This window comes from Rhinopithecus bieti, unplaced genomic scaffold (genome assembly GCF_001698545.2).
Source record: "Rhinopithecus bieti isolate Rb0 unplaced genomic scaffold, ASM169854v2 scaffold_3875, whole genome shotgun sequence".
NCBI classification, from domain to species: Eukaryota; Metazoa; Chordata; class Mammalia; order Primates; family Cercopithecidae; genus Rhinopithecus; species Rhinopithecus bieti.
This window is the reverse complement of record NW_016804422.1, coordinates 2,430,781-2,450,227: the sequence shown is the minus strand read 5'-3', so window position 1 is coordinate 2,450,227 and position 19,447 is coordinate 2,430,781. Positions and strand designations below refer to the sequence as shown.

At 55.6% G+C, this 19,447-nt stretch overlaps 3 protein-coding genes across 3 annotated transcripts in view; all 3 read right to left on the bottom strand.

Annotated features, from left to right (window-relative positions):
- Window positions 1–9,204, bottom strand: part of PFKFB4 (6-phosphofructo-2-kinase/fructose-2,6-biphosphatase 4) — a 35,713-nt gene extending 26,509 nt beyond the window's left edge. Inside the window, exons 1-3 of the mRNA XM_017867951.1 lie at window positions 8,962–9,204; window positions 2,150–2,266; window positions 1,896–1,992 (exon numbers count right to left, since the gene is read on the bottom strand). Coding sequence (XP_017723440.1) covers window positions 1,896–1,992; window positions 2,150–2,266; window positions 8,962–9,058 — 311 coding nt within the window. The 5' untranslated portion in view covers window positions 9,059–9,204. The remainder of the gene's footprint in view (window positions 1–1,895; window positions 1,993–2,149; window positions 2,267–8,961) is intronic.
- Window positions 9,205–15,912: 6,708 nt separating this feature from the next.
- Window positions 15,913–16,288, bottom strand: UCN2 (urocortin 2). Its single transcript, XM_017868163.1, has one exon. The coding sequence runs from the start codon at window positions 16,286–16,288 to the stop codon at window positions 15,944–15,946; it is 345 nt and encodes a 114-aa protein (XP_017723652.1). The 3' UTR covers window positions 15,913–15,943.
- A 1,296-nt stretch (window positions 16,289–17,584) lies between these two features.
- COL7A1 (collagen type VII alpha 1 chain) overlaps window positions 17,585–19,447 on the bottom strand; it is a 35,289-nt gene continuing 33,426 nt past the window's right edge. The window contains 6 exon segments of the mRNA XM_017867950.1: window positions 17,585–17,601; window positions 17,960–18,157; window positions 18,289–18,329; window positions 18,440–18,494; window positions 18,592–18,678; window positions 18,817–18,849. Coding sequence (XP_017723439.1) covers window positions 17,585–17,601; window positions 17,960–18,157; window positions 18,289–18,329; window positions 18,440–18,494; window positions 18,592–18,678; window positions 18,817–18,849 — 431 coding nt within the window.

Genomic DNA, 19,447 nt, shown 5'->3' with positions numbered 1-19,447 from the left:
AAATTCAAACCCTGAGTGACCCAAGGCACCCCCATCAATTTCTGGCCTTGGTCTCAGCATCTGGAAAAGTGAGGCACCACCCACCACAGAAGCTGCTGGGAAGATGAGACAGGCTAGGCTATCAGCATCCACAGCTTGGGGTTGTTTAAAATTTGCATCTGGTGGGGGTATTAAAAAATAAAATAAAATAGGTCAGGCACGGTGGCTCACGCCTATAATCCCAGCACTTTGGAAGGTCAAGGTGAGGGGATCATTTGAGGTCAGGAGTTCAAGACCAGCCTGACCAACATGGTGAAACCCCGTCTCTATTAAAAATACAAAAAAATTAGCCAGGCATGGTGACATGTACCTGTAGTACCAGCTACTCGGGAGGCTAAGGCAGGAGAACTGCTTGAACCCAGGAGGCGGAGGTTGCAGTGAGCTGAGATTGCACCACTGCATTCCAGCCGGGGCGACAGAGTGAGACTCCATCATGAAAAAAATAATAATTAAAAAAATAAATAAAATTTGCATTTTATATGTTCCTTGACCTACCTATTGAGGAATATTGGAATGATGGACACTTTTTAGCAGTAGATGGGCTTAGATTCAAGTCTGGGTGCTGATATAAACTTGCTATTTTGTGTGAGACTCCTGGCCTGTCGGAGCCTCAGTTTCCTCATCTGTTAAAGGGGGGGTGACAACGGGCATCAAGAACCCAGCACATGGCAGGTTCAGACATTAGTCCCCTACTTTTTATCTGACTCAATACAACCAGAGGGTCCAGCCTTGATTTTTATCCACAATTTAGCCACAGAAACCTGAATGTCAGCCTCCCCTTCCTTTCTTGGTGCCACAGCCTGGCCAGGCCACACCAATGCAAGAACAAAGGCAGTGTCTGGTCTGAAGGTCCAAGACCCACAGCAGGGAGTTCCTGCCCCCTGGTGGCCAGATAAAGAACAGGTAGCCTAGTGTGGACCCCAGTGGCAGCCTGGTAGCCTCTGGCCTGGGGCTAGGCTTGATTTGGGGAAGTCACTAGAGCTGGGTCAACCTCTGCTCACTGCCCTATCCTGATGGCTAGGCCAAGAGCAAGTCTCTGACACCCTAAGTTGATAAGGGGCTTCTCAAGCCCCCAGCTAACACCTCCGGAGAAAAGCACAGCATGGCTGCTCAGTTCCTTGACGAAAGGACTCAGTTCAAGTCTGAAAGTTGTTGGGGGTGGGGGTAGCATATACATATTTCTATCTCAGGAATAACAGCAGAAGTGTGAACGACTCACCCAGCAGCACCTAGGAGACGTCAATGCAAAGCCAGTCACACCAGCAATCACACACCAAGAACATAGCAAACACAGGGCAAACATGCTCCAAATACACAGGAGAGAGCTTATCCTGGGGCAAGGGAGGAAGTCCCCTGCCCCCAGCTCCATCCCTAAGGCCTGTATGCCTGTACTCACTCAGGTTCTCTTACCCAGGAGCAGGCATCCCCACGGGGGCGCTGGGGTGAGCGAGGATGACCTCCAGGAAGCAGCTTCTATGACCTGTGTGGCTGAGCCCCTCTCACCTCCCTGAAGCTCTGTCCTCCCCTCCCACAGGCTGTCCTTCCCAAGGGCTCCTTAACCCCAGGGCAGGAATGGCCCAGCCACCAGGAGGCCACACAACACACCCTCTCTTCTCATCCCCAAACCCATCACCTCCCACCCCCACCACATCCTGAGAGATCCAGAGACCAGCCTTGTCACACAGCTCTGTCACACAGCCGTCAGAGCCAGGCAAGCCCAGGGCTCAGGAGTAGCTCAGTCATTCACCAGCAGCTCCACTCCAGGGGCTTCTCAGTAAATGGTTGGTAATGTGTTAGCTTTCTCCACACTGGGTCCCCCAGCAACCTCTCCCCCGACACCCAACACATATACTTACTTCCTGATTTTCAGGCCCTCTTCATTGTCAGGGAGAAAAAATTCAAAAGATTTGTAGGTCTTTACCATGTCCCGGCGATACTGGCCAACATTGAACTCTGGCGGAAAGGAGAGGCTCAGCTTTCACAGCAACAGCAACCCCTACCAACCCTGACCTTGATCCACCCCCAGGCCAAAGAACAGAGGATAGGCCTTCTCTCTTCTCTTCGCCATGCCCCACAAAGCTCCCCTCGGACAGCTGGGGCCAAGCCTCACCCCGAGTAGGCACACCAATCCAGTTCAGGTATCGAGTCAGCTTCTTGGAGATGTAGGTCTTGCCCCTGGCGGGCAGGCCCACCATGACAATGAGCGTTGGGCAGTTGGTCATGCACACTAAAAGGCAAGCAGCACAGTGTCAGATGAGGGCCGGGTCCCTCCCAGCAAACCCCTCCCTCTCGGCCTGTGGTCTCTCAGCCTCAGGGCATGGGAATGGTACCAGATGTATCTTCTTGGCTTCCTAGCATCACACAGCTCCCGGAGGGGCCCCAGATGCCAGTTTCAAGCCACCACTGGCATGTCCCCCTTCCCCAGGCCCAACTGGGCTCTGGCAGACACAGTGGGATCTCTCCAGCCCTTTTCATCCTGAGGTGCACCACCAGGTATAAAGTCAACTGACCTTGCCACTGGCTAAACAAAGCTAGGGGGGTCCCCATATCATGAAGGACAGGACCAAAACCCAGGAGGGTAATCAACATCCTGCCTCTGTCATCCAGGAATCCATACCCTAACCTTTTTACATCTCTCTCACCCCAGCCATCACTCAGTGCTCCCAGAACACACAGCCCCACTGCGTGCCCTCACCATGGTGAACTCCTTTTTTTTTTTTTGAGACGGAGTCTCACTCTGTTGCCCATGCTGGAGTGCAGTGGCATGATCTTGGCTCACTGCAAGCTCTGCCTGCTGGGCTCATGCCATTCTCCTGCCTCAGCCTCCAGAGTAGCTGGGACTACAGGCACCCGACACCATGCCCGGCTAATTTTTTGTATTTTTAGTAGAGACGGGGTTTCACCCTGTTAGCCAGGATGGTCTTGATCTCCTGACCTTGTGATCCGCCCACCTTGGCCTCCCAAAGTGCTGGGATTACAGGCGTGAGCCATCGCGCCCGGCCAGTGAACTTCTTTTCATCACACAAAGCCCAGCTCAAAAGTCACTTCTTCAATGAGTCCTTTCCCCAAGGCATCTCCATGGTCACCAGGAACACCCTCACCCTCAATCCTGGTCACCTCACTAATGACACTCTTCTCTCTAGACTGATCACTTACAGCAGAAGCCCTGTGGTATCTGAGCCCTTCAGGGTCCTGGGGCCTGACACAGCGCTGGTGCTTGGGAACTGTGGGCAGGATCAGGGAGGGAGGCATCTAGAAGTCTCTCAGGGTAAGGACAAGGGGTTGAGACCAGAGACCCAGACTGATGCCCACAAGGACAGTCCCTCTGATAGCCCACCCACCACCATCCATGTGCCACAGATCAGTGTGCCAGCCAGAGAAGATGCCAGGCTAAAGGAATGGAAGGGTCTGAATGCAGCCCCTATATCCCCAGCTGGCTAGAACAGATGCCAAGGCAGCAGAACTGCCAGCTCCATCTCATGGCACCCAGCTCAGTTTTCTTTTTTTTCTTTTTTTGGGACGGAGTCTCACTCTGTCTCCCAGGCTGGAGGGCAGTGGTGCGATCTTGGCTCACTGCAACCTCCACCTCCCAGGTTCAAGAGATTCTCCTGCCTCAACCTCCCAAGTAGCTGGGATTACAGGCACCCACCACCATGCCTGGCTAATTTTTGCATTTTTAGTAGAGACAGGGTTTTACCATGTTGGTCAGGCTGATCTCAAACTCCTGACCTCAGGTGATCCACCCGCCTGGGCCTCCCAAAGTGCTGGGATTACAGGTGTGAGCCATCACCCCCGGCCTTCTTTTTTTTTTTTTGAGACAGAGTCTCGCTCTGTCGCCCTTGCCTAGGCTGGAGTGCTGGAATGCAGTGGCGCCCAGCTCACTGCAACCTCTGCCTCCCGGGTTCAAGCGATTCTTGTGCCTCAGCCTCTAAAGTAGCTGGGATTACAGGTACTGCCACCACACCTGGCTAATTTTTGTATTTTCAGTAGAGACAGGATTTCATTATGTTGGTCAGGCTGGTCTCGAATTCCTGACCACAGGTGATCTGCCCGCCTTGTCCTCCCAAAGTGCTAGGATTACAGGCATGAGTCCAGCCCCCAGCTCAGTTTCCAGTGCCATCAAATGCGGTCTCACGTCAGAAGCCTCAGGAAGCTTCCTTTTCCTCATCCTTAGGACCTGGGTCAGGTAAAACCATAGCAGACAGGCAGATGGACAGATGTGGGGACCTGTCACTGCCCCTCTTCTGCCCACTTGGTTCTGCCTTCACCTGGTTGCCTAGACAGACTGTTCCCACCAACAAGTTGTCTCCCTCAGAGCACAGAGGCCCCAGGAGCACTTCCGCGGGGTCAGGAGTCAGGCCTAGGTTGCCATCTCAAATCTGACACTCATTGGGAACTCTGAGCCTCGGCGTCCCCAGCTGTAAAATGGGGCAATCATCCCTCAGAGAAGCCTAGTGCTATCCCCATGGAAGAGCCTGGGCACTTCTGGGAAGCTGTGCCCTCTGTCCTATCCTGGCAGATACTGAGCTAAAGTCATAGGTATACCTCAGCACCGACTGTCCTTGGGCCTCAGGGCGTGGAGGCAGTGGCCTGGCCCCAGGCAGGCCCTGCAGAGAAACAAAGGGCCTTGCTGGCCAGTGGGGGCTCCATCACTCCTGTGCACGCCCCTTGTTTAAAGGTGACCCAGTGAGCCTCAGGGGCAGGAAGGAGGAGACCCCCTGAAACAGGCTGACTGAGTGAGAGTGAAGAAACTTGCAGAGAAATCTCAGCATTGACTAAGGTGAGAGGAAAACAAGTCAGGCAAGGCCTTGCCTCCTCAGGGCCGGTGGACAACTGAGGTCTGCATTGTCTGCATAGTTCCCAGCCAGGTGGCCGGGCTCTCAAGCAACCGAGGGTAGTGCGACAGCTGCTAAGCAGGAGGAAATCCTGCATCCACCCTGCTCCCGCTGATGGAACCACCCCCCGACCGCTCCTTCAGGGGCTCCCACAACCTCAGGACTGGGGATCTGCACCCCCTCTCCACATCTCCTATTTTCCCAGAGACAGCTCCAGCCTCCTCCCTTGGCATTTGGTGACATTTCCCTTCCCCTCTCCCACCCACATGCACAGCACAAGGTGCGCAGGCAGGGCAGCAAATCAGGCCTGGGTGCAAAACAAGGCAATAAATTACCTATCTCCTCTGCTCCCCAAGATAAGCTCCCAAGGAAATGACCCAAAAGAAAACCAAAGTTCAAGTGTATCACAACAGCTCTGCTTACCATAGCAAAACACTGGGGAATTCTAGCCATAAGAAATTGCCAGCTGAGGCACAACAAGGAGGGAACACATTGCATCCCTTGAAACAGAGTGCGTGAACTAAGCGGGCTGGGTGTGCAGCTGCACCTGCGGCTGTGAGCCCACAGGACCCTGACACTGAGCAAAAAGGACAGCAGAACACACTGTTTATAGCTAGGTGTGATGGCCCATGCCTGTAATCCCAGCACTTTGGGAGGCCGAGGCAGGTGGATCACCTGAGGTCAGGAATTCGAGACCAGCCTGGCCAACATGGCAAAACCCTGTCTCTACTAAAAATACAAAAATTAGCCGGGTGTCGTGGTACACACCAGTAATCGCAGCTACTCGGGAGGCTGAGACAGGAGAATTGCTTTAACACAGCAGGCAGAGGTTACAGTGAGCCAAAATAGTGCCACTGCACTCCAGCCTAGGGGTACAAAGTCAGACTGTCTCCAAACAAAAAGAACACACTGTTTACAACATTGAGCATGTGCGGAAGGAAATGTGAAGACATGTCAGCCCAACTTCCCTCACGGGTTCCTTTCCTGTAAATTCACTGCAGGCCCCATGAGCTCGAGAAGCCAAGGGGCCTGAGACATGCCTGGCAAGGGGCAGTGTTTATGTTCCGGGACTTCTACCCAAGGAGCAGCCACAAGTCCCTGGAGGGGGTGCCAGAATGTACTCCTGAACTGCAGCTGCTCTCACCTCCTTAGGCCAGGCTGGGGAAGGAAGAGCTCTTTAAAATAAAGCAATGTGCCATGGAGGCCTGTTCAGAGGGGACAGAAAATCATCTCTCCTGTTGCCCTGTGCACACACCAGTCATGTCCTTGCCCATGAATAGTCTTGCCACCTTTCAGCTGAGAAAAGCCATCAAACACCGTCCTTTCTGCAGTCCTTCCTGAGTCGGCTCTTGACCCACCTGCCCCCAGAGTTTCTCCAGGTCTGAGCTCAGAGGCCAATGATGGGAAAGGTAAAAGCCTCCCAGCCCTCAGGTGTGGCTTTAGGTATTATCAAGTGGGGGTGTGTCTGTGGGAGTGGAGGAGTGCAGTACACCCCTCAGTCCACTTGCCCCTGGTGCCCCGAGGAGCTGGGGACTAGACTCCAGAGAAAACCCAGTACAAAGCACAGACCAGCAGTGGGTCCTGGTTCCTCCTTCCCACAAAGCCCTGGGACCAAATCCGCTTCCAGCCTCACCCACGCCCTCCGGATCTGGACTGTCCTTGCAGTCACTCAACCTACAAGTCTACTGTGCAAAGGGTAAAATGTTGCCCAAATGCAGGCACTGGGAGCTGGAGGTGCTTCATGGGCAGGTTCCATTCATTCACTGCTTACCCACTCCCTGCTGTGAACCCTGGGACCTTGGCTGAGGCCCAAATCCCCACACAACCTGCAGGTCTCATCTTTGGCCTCTCAGGCGCTACTTCCTCCTCCAGGAAAAAGTGCGGACCTAGAACCCAGTCTACCCCAACACCCCGAGACACCGTGATGGCACGAGCCCCTCAGCTCAGGCCACAGCCACATTTCAGTCCCCCACTTAGAGCCTGGAGAAACGCAGGCCCTGCCTCAGGAGCTATGAGACCTACCCATTGGGCCTCAGCTTCCTCTCACCTGTAAAGGGGGTTGGCTTGGAGCTGATGCATCAATCCCTAACTCAGACGTACTGAGAAGCAAACAAAGAATGGTAGTGATGACAGAATACTCTGCCTCCACTTATTGAGGACCTACTCCTTAAAGGCTCACAGACTTGGCTGGGCACGGCAGCTTGTGCCTGTAATCCCAACACTTTGGGAGGCCGAGGGGGGCAGATCATTAGAGGTAAGGAATTCAAGACCAGCTTGGCCAACATGGTGAAACTCCATCTCTACTAAAAATAAAAATACAAAATTAGCCGGGGGTGGTGGCGCATGCCTGTAATCCCAGCAACTTAGGAGGCTGAGGCAGGAGAATTGCTTGAACCCAGGAGGCAGAAGTTGCCAGTGAGCTGAGACAGGACCACTGCACTACAACCTGGGCAACAAGAGTGAAACTCCATCTCAAAAAAAAAAAAAAAAAGGCCAGGTCCTCACTCCTTTCCTCTGTGTAGTAATAGCAGCCACCCCTCTAAGCCAGGACCACCTAACACTAATAACACAGACTGGCTCAGCCTCCATGCCTCCAGAAGAGTCTCAAAGGAGGGCTGGCCATAGCCGTCAGGACTGAGTGTGCATTGTAGACAGCCACAGACCCCAGGACCTACATCACAATCAGAGCCATGAGTTACCACAACTTGGTCTGGTCAGAAACATGGCCTTCCCCTACCAGGACTCACAGTGTGGCCAGAAATACACACACCTTTCCCCCAGTTTTCATATCATGATCAAAGCCGTGGCCCCAGCCTGCTGCAGCAGGATGAGCACAAAGAACTCTCCCCTTGCTTATCATACATAAGCAGAGGCAGGATCACAGGGAGACCCAGGCATGTCACACAATCTCCTGATCTCCATTTCACTGTGAGTTAAACTAGATGTTCTCTGAGGTCCTGGACAAGTTGCAAATTCATTACAATGTTTCAGTTACTCCTAAAACAAATCTTTCTTTTTCCTGGTAATAAAAAAGTTGCAGGCCAGGACCCATGCCTGTAATCCCAACACTTTGGAAGGCAGAGGCCAGAGGATCCACTTGAAGCTATGAGTTGGAGACCAGCCCAGACAATATAGCAAGACCCTGTCTCTACAAAAAAAAAAAAAAAAAAAAAAAAGTTGGGTGTGGTGGCGCACCTGTAGTCCCAGCTAATCAGGAGGTTGAGGTGGGAGGATTGCTTGAGCCCAGAAGGTTGTGACTGCAGTGAACTATGATTGAGCCACTGCACTTGCTCCAGCTTGGGCCACTGAATGAGACTCATCTTTTTAAAAAACAAAAAGCAAAAAACTGCCAGCTCATTTAAGGACAGGCAGAAACTCAAGGAAGCGGTTTAAACCCTAGGAGAGGTGAGCCCCTGAACAATTCCATGAATTTCAGCATTCTCCTAGCCATTTCACCCTCCAGTTTTACTGTACACCCATGACCCCAGGTGGATACTTAGATGTCCAGGGACACAGACACAGGCCCACATGGCATACTTTTCTGTCTCTATCCTGAGCACATCTGTGCTGAAGTTCCTACCCAAGCTCAGCTTTAAGGCCAAGAGGCACCCTTCCTCCTGTTGGAAAACTAACCCACCTTTGAAAGTTCTGGGCTCAGAGAGGTCAAGTAATTCACCTAGGGCCACACAGCTCAGTTCCAGTCCAACAATCCGGCCCACACTCCTTGGCCAGGAGAGAGAGAAGTGCCCACAGGGTCCTCCCCAGGCTGTGGGCGATGGGGATTGGGGCGGGAAGCGAGGGGGCCAGCGCCCTCCCCGAGGTGATGGTAGCCAGACCTAGCCACCGACAAGCCGATATGCCCCCACACACCTGTCCCCGCCCCCTGCTCTGCCACACCTGTCTCTGGCCCACCACTGTCACGACCGCCTCACCTGTCCCCAGCAGCCTCTCCCAGTCACGGCAGCCTCACCTGTCCCCGGTTCCCCACCTGTCTACAGCCCCTTCTCCATGCGAGACCCCCGCCCAGACCGCCCTACCCACCCATCCCGGTGCAGCTCCCATCCCCTCCCGGAGGACCCCGCCTCACCACCGCGCTGGCAAGCGTGCAGAGCGGGCCGCCCATTGCTGTATGGCATCCAGATCTTCTTCAGGGGGTTCTGGGTCAATTCCCGTGGGGACGCCATCCTGGGGCCAGGATGAGTCGGATTGCGCCGCTTCCAACCCAGCAGCCGGGCCACCTCGGGCCACCCGAGGTCCCGCCCCTTGGGCCCCGCCCCTTCTCAAGCCGCGACAGCCCATGTCTATCTTCCCGCAGGCCCCGCCCCAGAGTGAGTAGGCTCCGCCCCAGCTGAAAGGTCCCGGCCTCCGACCACGCATGCCCAACTCACGTACCCGCCCGTTTTGGAACAAGCGCGCCCAGTTCTTCAGGCCAGGATCAAGAATGCGCATGCTCAACTCCGGATCGTGCTGGCCCCGCCCCAGTTCAAGACCCGGATTTTGCAGGCCCGCCCCGGATGCGCAAACTCAGCGCTCCCAACCTGCCCGCGCTGATTTGCATAGGCCCCACCTACGGGCCCCGCCCCGGCGCTGCATACCTGAGCAGCGGCACGCGTGAATTCTGCTCCCTCCTTGCCAGGGAGCCCGGGGCCCCCAGGAGGGAGGGGTTTTCATGCAGTGGGACGAGGCCTACGTGACCCGCACGGCCAGGTTGGTCAGAGCTGACGGGCCACTAGGCCTGTTGTGCCAGCCGTCAACTCCGCTTCGCCCTCCTGCCCCTGCTCGGGGTGCCCCTTGACTGCTCCGAGCCCCGGGACTCTCCACCGTAGCGCGCTCAACCACGCTGGGATGGATAGAGACGCAAAACACATTTCAATATTGTTCCTCTTTCTCTCTTTGCTTTGGCTGCTGGGAGCAAATGCGTGGGACTTTTTTTTGTTTTGTTTTTTGAGACGGAGCCTCACTGTGTCGCCCAGGCTGGAGTGCAGCGGCCGGGAATCCAAGCTCACTGGCAAAGCTCCGCCCTCCCGGTTTAACGCCCATTCATCCCTGCTCAGCCTCCCAAGTAGCTGGGACTACAAGGCGCCCGCCCAGACCTCGCCCAGCAGTTTTTTTTTGTTTTTTTTTAGGTAGAGGACGGGTTCCACTGCGTTAAGCCAGGATGTGTCCTCGGATTCTCGACCTCAGTGATCCGCCCCGTCTCGGCCTCCCAAAGTTTCTGGGATTACAAGCCTTGAGCCACCGGCCCGGCCTTTTTTTTTTTTTTTTTTTTTTTTTTTTTTTTGAGACAGAGTTTCGCTCCTGTTGCCCAGGCTGGAGTGCAATGGCGCTATCTCGGCTCACTGCAAACTCCGCCTCCCGGGTTCAAGGGATTCTCCTGCCTCAGCTTCCCAAGTAGCTGGGATTACAAGCGCCCACTACCACGCCCTGCTAATTTTTATGTTTTTAGTAGAGACGGGGTTTCACCACTTTGGCCAGGCTGGTCTTGAACTCCTGACCTCTGGTGATCCGCCCTCCTCAGCTTCCCAAAGTACTGGGATTACAGGCGTGAGCCACCGCGCCGGCCGTGCGTGGGACTTAGTAACCAAGTACTTTGGGTACTCACTAAGCCCGGCAGTATCTTAATTGTCTTTCCAGAATTTCAGTTTTTCCAATTAACTTTTTTTGTTTGTTTTTTAGTATTTTGGTTTTTTTCAACTAAATTTTTACATATTTTTTGAAAATAATATGTTAATAACATTTTCTCTTCATCAGGAAAATGGGATGTGCACATTGTCAATCTTACAGTATTATAGTATGAATTAAATATGTCAGTCTCTAAGAAATTCATCTTAAACTACGTTAAGGTTGCCTTTTACTATATTTGTATCTCCCTCTTGTCTTTGAAAATGCACTGGGGACAAGGAACAGGGGAAAGATCCAGAAGTTCGTAAACCGCTGGCTCACTCTCTTGTTTGGACTCCTGCAGGCTCCCGCCTCCTCGGGATCCCCAGCCCTGCCTCTCCAAGCTTTGTGCACTCTCTGCCCCAGCCCCCACCAACACGGCTTCGACCTGAGCCACACTGCCCTCTAGCGATGTCATCCACAACACCCCTGGCAGGTGCCCTGCAAGTTCAGGTTCTCTCTGCCCAGTGTGTACCCAGCCAGGAGCCAGGTGTTGAGGGCATGGGACTGGCAACAAGACTGGCCTCGTGGGCTATAGGTGTAGCACCCCTTCCCATGCCACCCCTGCCACAGCCCTGCCTTGGATCAGTCCAAGTCCACCCAGCTCTTTAAAGCTTGGCAAGGACCCTTAAGATGACTGACGCAGATGTCTTGCCCACTTCATAGGAAATGAGGATTCCGAAGGTCCACGTGCTGGAAGCCCATCTGGACCCTCCCCCAAACCAGCTCTAGCTGCTTGCCCTGGGAACACCCTGCCCCAGGCAGGGTCAATGACTTCCTCCTTCCTCATCCTCCTTTTGCAGTATCCACCCACCCATTCCTCCACCCCAGTCCCAGCAGATCTGAACACATCCATGGGCGGCTCCTGATGAGGTGGGTGCCCCTTGTGACCTGCTCCCTACTTCTCCAAAGCCACTCATTCTGTTTGTGACACCGTCAACCCTCTTGTCTTCTGGCCACTGCCAAGGCCATCTTGGTGCACTGTGGCCTCTGAGACCTCATTACCACACACCCACACCCTGTCTAACCCACAGCACTCATTGCAAAACCTATCTCCTCTGACATCTACAGACACCCAGCACCTCCTCCGGCCTGTCCATTCTTCTCTTCCCAGACCTCCTGGCACACTAATCAAGGGCTGGGGGTAGAGGACAGCCGGCCCGGGCAGGGGGCCAGGGCTATCTCTGGGAAGGCATCCTCACACCGAGACAGGATGAGCCTGGTTCCCAGGAAATGCAGCAGCTCTGCACCTCCCTCTCTTCCCCAGAAAGTCTACCCGTGGCTGACCCAGGCACCCTCCTTCAAGTCCCTATGTCCAGCTGGAAGGTCACAGGTCAACATCAGGAGATGCCTGGGGTTCCTCCCCAAGGCCACAGTCCACATCTGCTCTGAGGATATTCTCCATCTCCCCACCCATGGCCCTGTTTGTCAGGTGGGAAACTGAGGGTCAGGAAGAGGGAGAAGGGCCCAAGATCACAGAGCGAGTCCACAGTGCAGCATGGACTCAGTTCAACTCCCAGCCTTCCGGACCTTGCCTCCCACACTGCACTGGAATTGCACAGTCCACCTCCACACGTGTGCTCCCACTCCCCCATGTCCTCTCCATGGAGATGCTGTCCTGGCGTCTGCTCTCAGCATCAGCAGATGCCTGGTAGAATCCCTGGCCCTCATGGCTTTTTCCTTCTCAGCATATCCCAAAGCGAGCCAGCTGTCCTGTCCCAGGTGTGGAAAGTATGCTGGGATGTCTGTACACACATGTGTGCACATGTTCTGCTCAGCCTCTGCCCACCATGAACCTGGCTGGCCTGACCCTGGTTGGCTCCCAGGGTGCCCTCTGCACTGACAATGGACTTCCTCCCAGTGTCCCAGCCTAGAAGCCATGTGGTGGCCAGTCCTCAAAGTTCACTCTTCCCAGTCCCTGTATCTACTGGCCAGTCGTGACAGAACTGCCAACCCATCCCACCACACACACACGCAGATACACACATGCACACACACACACACACAATTTTCTTTTTTTTTTTTTGAGACAGGGTCTCGCACTCGTCACCCAGCCTGGAGCACAGTGGTGCAGTCATGGCTCACTGCAGGCTTGAACTCCTGGCCTCAAGCGATCCTCCCACCTCGACCTCCCAAAGCCCTGGGTTTATAGCCGTGAGCTACCACATCAGGCCCACAAACCACCCTTTGCAGCATAAAGACCCAGGGGTGTCAGTGAGTGCCACACAGGCCCTCACACTGATGCACAGAGACACTGGCACAGCTGCACATGCACACACAGATGCACACACACAAGCCCTGTACCCAGGCATGTGCAGAGACAGGCAGGCTGCAGTGGGGCCTGCTGCTCTCTGCTGCCTCCCTTCCCATATATATCTCTACACCTCCACCCCTGCTGTCCACTGGGAGGTTCAGGAGTTTCCAGGAATTCCAGCTTCCTCTGGCCATTTCCAGCAAAGGATTGTCCCCTGTGTTTCCCTGGGCCCAGGGCTCACAAGGAGTGTGAGGTTTTGACTTCGGGGTATAGAGCCATGTCACCAAGCAGCCTGGGAACCCTGATCTGCACTTCCTCCTTCCAGCCTGCCACAGGGCGTACAGTAGGTGCTTAGGGATTCAGGACCAGCAAGGGCACACAGAGAGTTCAGAGAGGTTCATGACCAAACAGTACATAGCAGGTGTTCAGAGAAGCTCAGGACTGGCACAGGGCACACAGCAGACACCCTAGAAGTGCTGGTTTAAGGGCTAAAGCCATATCATGTGAAACCCTTCCTAAATGAGCCTCTAGACTTCCCCAAACTGGTGTGACCCCTAAGAGGAGACCTGGACAAACATGATCCCTTGGAGGCCAGCAAAGAGCAGAGCAGGAGGGCCTGGGCAGCTCCAGCTGGCAGTCCCTCCCCCTGTGCTCGAGGAAGACACTATTTATAGTTCCCCGTTGGCCCAGCCCCCTCTCCCTTGCAAGGCGACAATTTTCCCCCTCCTTCAGGCCACTGACAGATGAATGCCCCTCAGAGCACCCCTAAACCAGGAGAGACCCCCCAGCACTCTCACACCCCTCCAGCACAACTCTGACTTCATCCAGGTCTTTCCCTAACCCCCCACCCTCCCCACACTGTCCCGTGCCTACCCCGCCTGCTGCTCCCTGGCCCCAGGTCCGTCAGGGAGCTGCCTCCTAACGAGCATCTGTCCATCCTGCAACCAAACTGGCCAGGGCCACTGCCCCCTGCAGCTCCAGAGTGGGGTCACCCCGCCCAGCACTCTGAAGAGTGCGGTTCCTGCAGCCCCGCCTCCCCAGCCCGCCCTAGGCCCGCCCCTACAGGGCTGCTTACAACTGCGAGGGCAGCGCCAGTGCCCCCACTCCAGTCAGCCGGCCACGCTCGGCTAGTATGGCCTCCCTCTCCCGCCAGAGCTGCCCATGCCAACCAGTGTCTGCCTTCATGTCCACCTAGAGTTGTCTGCACGGCCCAGAGTGCCCGTCCCCGCTGCAGGCAAGCCCATCCATGATGCCCAGAAAGTCAGTTCTGTCTCCAGCCCAACAATGGAGTTGGGCTGTGAAATCAGGCAAAACCTAGTCCTTCCAAGCCAAGGGACCAGGTCAGTTAAGCGGGGAGCTAGGGAGGAAGGCAGAGAAGCCAGGTGTGACTCACCCCATGTGTCACAGCCTGGGTGCACATGACTGGGATTCTTGCACATCCCATCCTTCAATTGCTTTGCATTTATTGAGCACCTCCTGCTGCAGGACCTCCATGTCTGCTACATACACAATGCTCACAGGCTTGCTGGTGTCAGTCTGCTTTACAGATAAGGAAATCAAGGCTTGGAAAGGCGAACACCTTTGCCCAGGGCAATCCGTGCATGAAATGGGGCAGAGTTTGGTCAGAGCTCCAGCAACCTGAGCCCTGTCTCCTGTGAGCCATGCGTGTCCCTGGGTTGAGGCTGGGGATGCAGGGGTATATGGGGAGGACAGTGCCTGGCTAGGAGTTGTGCTTGCTTCATGCAGGTTTGGGGACAAGCACCCACTCCTCTCAGACCCCTCACGTACCTTTACCCTGCTCACACACACTCATAGCTGTCAGAGGCCCAGCCACACACACACACACGCCCATAAGGCAAGGCTGCCATGGTCATAGGCTTCCTGTGCCTGGAGATACCCCTCACAGCCCCGTCCATCTGGGGCAGGTGCTGCCTCATGGGGCACANATGATGCCCAGAAAGTCAGTTCTGTCTCCAGCCCAACAATGGAGTTGGGCTGTGAAATCAGGCAAAACCTAGTCCTTCCAAGCCAAGGGACCAGGTCAGTTAAGCGGGGAGCTAGGGAGGAAGGCAGAGAAGCCAGGTGTGACTCACCCCCATGTGTCACAGCCTGGGTGCACATGACTGGGATTCTTGCACATCCCATCCTTCAATTGCTTTGCATTTATTGAGCACCTCCTGCTGCAGGACCTCCATGTCTGCTACATACACAATGCTCACAGGCTTGCTGGTGTCAGTCTGCTTTACAGATAAGGAAATCAAGGCTTGGAAAGGCGAACACCTTTGCCCAGGGCAATCCGTGCATGAAATGGGGCAGAGTTTGGTCAGAGCTCCAGCAACCTGAGCCCTGTCTCCTGTGAGCCATGCGTGTCCCTGGGTTGAGGCTGGGGATGCAGGGGTATATGGGGAGGACAGTGCCTGGCTAGGAGTTGTGCTTGCTTCATGCAGGTTTGGGGGACAAGCACCCACTCCTCTCAGACCCCTCACGTACCTTTACCCTGCTCACACACACTCATAGCTGTCAGAGGCCCAGCCACACACACACACATGCGCCCATAAGGCAAGGCTGCCATGGTCATAGGCTTCCTGTGCCTGGAGATACCCCTCACAGCCCCGTCCATCTGGGGCAGGTGCTGCCTCATGGGGCACAGAGCAAGCAAGTGACCCTCAGCCAGCATCTCCCTGTGTGGTGGCCTATGGGAGGACAGACCTATGGGCCTCAGAGGGACTGGTCTCAGAAGCAGTGTTGAGCTCTCGTGTTGAGGCTCCTGAAAGTAACATGATGACTGCATGTGGCAGTGTACAGGTGCTCTGTGACTATGGGGCACCCAGACATAGCAAGATTCGCCATGGCAGTGACCTTACGTGGTAGCATCCAAGCTGTCCGGACATATATTAGGTCTGTGGGGCACACAGGCATGGCAAGACTCCATGTGGCAGTGACCCAGCTTAGCAATGTCCAATACCCAAGCTGTCCAGACACACTGTGACTCTGTGGGGCACTCAGATGTGATATGACCTGCATGACAGTGGCTTCATGTGGCAGTGTCCAGACGCTCTATGCCCAGATGTGGCAGCATCCGTCCAGCTGTGTGGCTAACCTCCAGGTCTTCCCATCCAGGGCAGCCCTATCACTGTGACCCTCTTCCTCAGGCTCAGCGGCGGCCGACACGGGCCAGGATGCGGGCGTTGGTGGTGGCCTGCTCCCTGGCAGCCCTGGCCCGGGCTTGCTCCAGTAAGATCTGCAAGAGGCCGATGGAGACATCCAGCGATAGGACAATGCGCGAGCCAGAGTGGCGGGTGGGGCTGCGGTGGCTCTGGGCAGCCCAGGGCCATGTGGGAGCAGCTGAGGGGCTCTCTGAGGCTGCAGGTGCAGGTCTGGGAGTGGTCTGGGGAGAATTCTGAAGGCGGAGCTGGAAGGTTGGGATAGGGGTCACTGGGACAACCAGGACTCTGCCCAACATCAGGACCATCAGCACCAGCAGAGCACACCTGGTCATTGTGAGGTCAGGCTGCAAGGAGAAAACGGGCTCAGGGCAGGGGCCCTGGTCAACGGGGGTCCATGGACAGAGACAGATGGCAAGGACAGAGCGACAGAGAGGGGGATGGAGAGAGAGAAAGACACCGAGAAAGGGGTTAGAGAGGCCAGGCCGGAGACAGAGAAGGGGAGACAAGAGGAGAGCCAGAATGAGACAGGGAGGCAGAAAGCAAGACAGAAAAAAAGAGACAAAGAAATTCAAGACAGAGAGACAGCAAGAGGGGGAAATGAAGGAGATGGAGGCAGAGCAAAATGGAGACTGGAAGAAAAAGACAGAGACAGAAACCATCCCAGAGACAGGGAGCACGATGGAAAGAAAGATTCAGACAGAGAGAAACACAGAGTCCACAGGAGGGCAGGCAGTTCTCAGCAGGAGAGCTTGCAGCTGACCCAGGAAAGAGAAGGGCAGGAATGGGGTCTCAGAGGCAGAAAAGCAGCTAGAGATCCCAGAGCCCTCTGGGTCCAAGCCCTCCATAAAGCCAAACCCCAGATCCACCCAACCCCCAAGATCCTTCCCATCCCGACCCAACCCAGTCCTACCGCCACCAGTTTCTTCTGGGGTAAGTCAGGCTGCCGTGGCTGCCTGGGGCTGGGGCCAGGCAATGCTGTCCTGTGGTCTGACCCTCTACCCTGCTTCAGGGCCCATTTATCTCCCTCAGCCCCCTGGGGTGGGAGCTGGGACATGCTTCCTGGCATGGCATGAAGCAGCCCCCCACCTATGACTCATCCCTCCCAGGGGGCAGTGGAGGCATGTCCTTAGCTCCCACCCTATCTACTCCTTTCTGGGGACAAGTTAGAGACTGAGAATCACAAGACAGTGACCAGCACTGGGCAGAGGGACTGTGTACCCAGGCAGAATAATACCAACCTCCCAGGGAAAACCTTCCCCCCTTGACACCCCCATCTTCCCAAACAGTCACAACAGGAGCCTTTTAAAACAGCAGCTTTAATGCCCCCCAGAATCAGCACCATGTCATCACAGGCTTGGGTCAAGGGGCGGGTCAGACGCCAGTCACATCCGCTCACTGCCCACAGCCACCCCCCACAGTGAGTCATCTGCCAGGGTGGCAGGAGCCACAATGGGGGTTTGTCCACAGGGGGGAAGGCCAGACCCACGGGACCAAGTCACTGAAATAACAGACATGCACACGCACGCTCACGTGCACACAAGCCTCTAGCACCAAGGGGAGGGACAGCGGATTCTGCTGAGACCCCAACTCCTCTAGGGGATGCTGAATCTCAGCTCATCATCTGGGCCTCAGTCCTGGGTAGCACCTGGTGAGGACAGGTTGGAAACGGTCATCAGCCATCTGACCTTACCTGGAGAAGCTCAGGCAGGGGCACCCATGGGGAAGGAGTTGAGACTACAACAGGAAGTGGGGGCTCTGACCTCAGAAGGGTCCATACTTAGGTCTTTAAAGAAGGGAACATGGAAGGGGACCCTACTGGGGGCTCCACGGCTGGTGCTCTATATTCAGCTCTTTGGTCTGGGTGTCTGCCCCAGGTCCCTTAGTGTGAAGGAGCGTCTCCTCCAGGATCCTGACCTGGGACCCTGGCCCAGGGACTCCTCCCCCAGACCCCGATCCAGGCAGGTTCAGTGCCCAGTCCCCCACTGTGGGGACTCAGCCCATACCTGTCCCCTGGCTCTAGGCCACTCGGGGTGGGCAGCGGCGCTCACAGGCCTCACGGGTCCCAAAACGGTTGGCATTCCCTCCACAGCCGCCATAGACAAAAGGGTGACAGGCCTCTGTGCCACCTGGCACAGCCCGATGGTACCAGCGCAGGGTGTAGGCAGTACAGGAGCCCTCATCCAGTGGCAGGGAACAGGGGTCTGGGCCAATGGGGTCAAGTCATCAGGGGTTGTGGGAATCAGAGAGGGTTAAAAGGTCAGGGGAAGGTCAGCAAGGGTCAGCTCTGCCTGCCCCTCCCCAAGCCCCGCTGGGCGCAGCCCTCCATTCTCACCATCGCTATCCCAAGGGGCTTCAGGGTCCTCACGGAAAGTACTGGAGTATTCCGGAGTACTTCATGTCATCCTCAGGGGCACCGCTCTGCAGGTACGGTTCAGGGTGTGGCTGGGAACAAGTGGTGTCGCCCGGGGGCAAGGTGGCAGCACTGATCTCCCATTGTCCCGTGCCACACAGTGGCCATGCGTGTGGGCTTGCATGCAGCTAATGTGGCTTGGGCATGTGGCCTGCAATGCATGGACCAACCCATCGTGCATGTCTGGGCCCCACCATAGCTGCCCACAGGTTCAGCTGTCCTCACCTTCCTCCTCTGCATGAGAGACTCGGAGCACAGGCACAGCATGGAGCTGGGAGCCGGCAGTGTCTGCAGCATAACTAGGGAGGGGTCCTGGAGCCAAGAGCAGGGGCCTCAGGGCCCTGAGGTCACCATGGGCAGCCATCCCAGCCAACCCCGCTGAAAGGACCCAGGTGATAGGCAAGGCAGGGCCTGGGGTGAAGAAAGTTCTGGGAGTAGAAAACTACTCACGTGATCCGGATGCGATGAACTGGCCCTGGCAGGCTAGAGGGGGCAGAGAGGGATAGAGAGAAAATGACAGAGAGAAGGATGGGAAGATGGAGAGACAGACAGAGACACACACACAGAGGGGTAGAGATACATAAAGAGACAGCAGGAGAGGGTAACAGACAGGAGAGAGAGGAAGGGAGAGGGTGGGAGGTAGATAGAGAGATGGAAAAAGGGAAGAAGGCAGAGGAGAGGGAAGTTGGGAACAGGCCAACAAAAGGCAAGAGACAGAAGCAGGCCAGACACAGAAACAGGCAGGCCAGACACAGAAACAGGCAGGCCAGACACAGAAACAGGCAGGCCAGACACAGAAACAGGCAGGCGGTGCAGACAGAGATGGGAAGAGACAGCTTCACTCTGATGCCCCTCAGGGTCGTCATAGTCCCATCGGGTCCAGGTCAGGCCCAAGGGGACCAGCTCTGGCTCCCACCATCATCCTGCTCCCCATACAGCCAAGCTGGACATCCGAGAACATTGCCTGGCAATCCTCATCTGCCTGTGTGTCTCCCTCCACTGGGGACACGTGTCATGTGTCAGTACTGAAGCACATGTGTCCTTCTGTGTATCCATCCATCCCCCCATTTTCTTAACTGCT